The sequence below is a fragment of the Plasmodium reichenowi genome, chromosome 13 (assembly GCF_001601855.1).
Source record: "Plasmodium reichenowi strain SY57 chromosome 13, whole genome shotgun sequence".
In the NCBI taxonomy this organism is placed as follows: domain Eukaryota; phylum Apicomplexa; class Aconoidasida; order Haemosporida; family Plasmodiidae; genus Plasmodium; species Plasmodium reichenowi.
In genome coordinates, this window is record NC_033658.1 from 1,328,884 (window position 1) to 1,333,135 (window position 4,252).

Here is a 4,252-nt window from a genome sequence, read left to right on the forward strand (position 1 = left end):
TAAAAAATATATAGGAAAAAGTACAATAAATAAAAAAAATAACTAAAATAAACGTACATCCTAATATATGTATGCACACGCAATATATATATATATATATATATATATATATTTTCCAATTATAAATTTTAACGGTGTGAAAAAAAAAAATAAGAATTATATAAAAGGGAAAACTCTTTTCATTAAAATTATTATAAAAATTATATATATTAAAATATTTAAAATTTTACACAAAAAAAAGAAAAGAAAAATATATATATATATATATATATATAGACATATATATATACATATATACATATACATATGTATCCACTTTGTTCATATAACATTTCAAAGTGTATTTAATAAATCCACTGCATTTTCAAAGAATTCTTTATATTCACTATCGTTTTGTATTTTTTCATTTCTTAAATAACTATGACGTTTTGCAAATCCATAAATACCATGGATAAAGTTTTTAAATTGATCATGAAATTTCTTGTCAGTTAATGCTTTTTGAAAAACGCTGACTAACTTTTTCATTTTTTCATTTTCATTATTATCTCTAAAAATAGAATTAAGAAGTTTCTTAATTATATCATACTCTTTTTGATTAATGACAAAATCATCATAATGCTTTCTAAAAATATTATATTTTTTGTGATTTTCTCCAAAATCAACTTGATGTTTTCCTTCGCTATTTGTAAGAAGATCATCATAAAGGAGATCTAAATATTTCACTTCTGAGGTTGTACTTACTGTATTATTTTCATTATTACTAGGTTGTTCCGTTTGAGGAGATGTGATACTATTACTAGAATTTGAAAATGTCCTAACATTAGTTTGGGAACCATTTTTATTATCTGCAGATGCATCGGATTCTGTCGATCTTCTTGGTTGTGATTGGGTTGATGTTCCTTCTGGTCTTGATGATTCTGGCACCGTTTGTGGTTGTTCAGATCTTGATGATACATCGGGATTAGACGTTTGTGATACACTTGATAAGGCACCTGGTACCCTTTCTCCTTGTAATCCTGATGTTCCCTGTGGTCCTCGTGATTCTTGTGACTGTAAAGTTTCTATTGTTCCTGATTCTCCTAATTGTGTTCCTGGTTGTACTGTTGTTTCACCTTCACGAAGTTCTGTAGCTCTTGGTAATTCCGATTCACGATTTGCAACGCTAGCACCTGTAGCTCTTGATCCAGCGGATCTTTGAGATTCATTTTCTGTATGAGAACCCTCATTGTTGATTTGTCCTTCTTGCCCTATAACCAAATGTTCATCTTCTAACACATTTTTTCCATTATCTAAATTTTCTTCCACATCGTTTTGTATATCTACCTTAATATCGTTAAACATCGAAGTAATTTTATTCTTCTCCTTATTGTCTGCATTTTCTTCATTATAATATCCTAATCTATTATTTGATTTTTCATATGACAACGTTAAATTAAGAGAAAATATAAATAAAGAAGCAAACAATATAATTTGTCTTTTCATTTTTATTTTTTTATTTCTTATAAAATAAAATATATGTATATATGAAATATTATAAATTAATTAATATGTCTTCATACAAAAAAAAAAAAAAAAAAAAAATTTAAATAAAATATATTATTCCTTTATATATATTAGTATCTTTTTATGATACAAGATATTTAGATACAAAAAAAAATATGTTGAAGTTTTTAGTATAACATATATATTATCTATATATCCACACATATATATATATATATATATATAATATAGGTGCACTACTTATTTAAAAAATTTGAATATAATTAGAACTAACAGAAAAAATATCTTTATCTTTTCTTCAACAATGTTATATTATTAATAATTTTTTTTATTATATTATTATTTTAAACAAATAAATTTTTTTTTTTTTTTTTTTATAAGAGTAAAAAAAAATATATGTTTACATATAAATCTATATATGATTACTAAAAAATCTATGACACCCTAAATTTTAGATAATTTTTTTTTTTTTTTTTTTATCTTTATTTTTTCGTCATTTTTTATTATTAAAACTAAAAAAAAAAAAAAGAAAAAAATGACAAAAGGAAATGAAAATAATAAATTAATTAAAATAAAAATGAACCGTTTAGATAAAAAGGCGTACATCTATTTTTGAGTACACAATGAGAATAATTATTAAAATTGTGTGGACAGATAAGAATTTTTTTTTTTTTTTTTTTTTTATTTAATATATATATATATATAAAAAAAAAAAATTGTACTTTTTTTTTAATATTTTAAAATTCCATTTAATTTACAAATATAAAAAAAAAAAAAAAAAATTAAATAATAATAAAGAAAAGTACATATTTTAATTATAAAAAAAATATATATTTAATATGAATATTTATATGTATATCACAAGAATATTTTTCAATACATTACAAAAATATATAATTTACATATCTTTAACTAATATGGAAAAATATATATTATCTTAATTTATTATTTTTTATTTCATTTTTTTTTTTTTTTGAATAATGTTTTATATAGAAAATTACATTATGTAAAAGAATTAACGGATATGAAATAATAATAAATAGGTGTATTAATACAAGACTACATTTCTGGAATTGTAATAAGAGTGTAACATTTAATTTAAATATAAAGCAAAAAATTTTTTCATATCATATACAATAGAATAATTATAATAAAAATAATAAAAACTTTATATTTTTAAAATAAATATTTAATAATTTTTTCTCATATAAAAAAAATTTGGAATATTTAAAATGTGTTTTCTTTTTAAGAAGTTGTAAAAAATATTTTAAGAGCAAGAAAAAAAAAAAAAAAAAAAAAAAAAAAATTAAAAAAGGCAATAAGAGAAAAATGAAATAAAATATATTATATTATCATTTATTATAGAACTATATATATAGATATATGTATGTATGTATATATATATATATATATTTTATTTATTTATTTATGTGCATTTAAAAAAACCTATTAATACTTATATAAAGATACACAATTTAACGGAATGTTATTAATATATATAAGAAAAATACATTTCATTTTATTATTATATATATATGAGGGGAAAAAAAAAAAGTTGTACCATAATAATTTTACATTGTGTTTAGTAAATTAAATGAATATTCTAAGAATTTTTTATATTCATTTTCAGGTTTTATTTTTTTCTCACTTAAGTGACTATTTTGTTTTGCATAACTATAAACACCATAAATAAAATTTTTAAATTGTTGATGGTATTTCTCATCGTCTAATAATTTTATGAAAATTTTAGTCATATGTTTTGCTTCACCTAAAATACCCGTTTCTCCATTATTACTCTTATTATCTTCTTGACCAAACATAATTATTAGATTTTTGATTATATCATATTCTTTAGAATTTAAAACGAAGTCTTCATATTCTTTTTTGAAATCTGGATATTTTTCACCATAATTAATGATATTTATTTTGTTTTCTTTGTTTGAAATATGAACTATATGATTCAAAACATCTCCTAAATTATATAATTTCTTAGTTGGATCTTTTTCAAATGTGGATTTTGCTACTTGTGTTGATGTTTGTACATTTTGTCTTTGTGTTGTTTGTACTTCTTGTCCATTATTAGGTTGACTAACTGTTTCACTTTGTGCCTTTACCTTTGATAACACGTTTTTACCGAATAATCCTAAATTTTGGAATAATGGAAATGATTCTGATTTTTCCTTATCTTCATCTTCTTGTTCATTTTCTTCTGAGTCATCATCAACATTTTCAAAATGTGAATCGTTATTTTGTCCTAAGAATGTGTCATCATTCATATCTAATTCATATGTATTGTCATCATCATTATTTTCTTCGTTATCATCATTTTCTTCATTTTTTTCTATTTCATCAATAATTGAATTTCCATTAATTAATACATGTACATTTTTTTCTTTACTGTTTTGTACTTCTTCGATTTTTTTATTTAATAATTCTTCATTATTTTTATAATTTCCAACAAAATCTCCTGATACTATATTTTTTAGTTTTTCCAATTTTTTATTTTTAATATATAATTCTTCTTGATCTTCATCATTATTTACTGGTGTACTATTAGTTGATTGATTACACGAAACATAGTATAAGTACACAAAAAAAAAAGAAAAATAAAATATGATATTACTCTTCATTTTGTTGGATACAAAAATTACAAATTATTTAAAAATTTGATTTGCACAAAAATTTTAGGTAATTAAATAAAAAAAATTAAAATGAACAACAAAAAAAAAAAAAAAAATAAAAAATAATT

General features: G+C 20.4%; 2 protein-coding genes across 2 annotated transcripts; both read right to left on the reverse strand.

The window, feature by feature from the left end:
• Window positions 1-333: 333 nt before the first annotated feature.
• PRSY57_1334000 (MSP7-like protein) lies at window positions 334-1,482 on the reverse strand (the record flags this gene model as incomplete). Its single annotated transcript, XM_012909272.2, has 1 exon — window positions 334-1,482. The coding sequence occupies one exon, from the start codon at window positions 1,480-1,482 to the stop codon at window positions 334-336; it is 1,149 nt and encodes a 382-aa protein (XP_012764726.2).
• Window positions 1,483-3,074: 1,592 nt separating this feature from the next.
• On the reverse strand, window positions 3,075-4,133 carry PRSY57_1334100 (merozoite surface protein 7; the record flags this gene model as incomplete). Its single annotated transcript, XM_012909273.2, has 1 exon — window positions 3,075-4,133. The coding sequence occupies one exon, from the start codon at window positions 4,131-4,133 to the stop codon at window positions 3,075-3,077; it is 1,059 nt and encodes a 352-aa protein (XP_012764727.2).
• Between the last annotated feature and the right edge of the window lie 119 nt (window positions 4,134-4,252).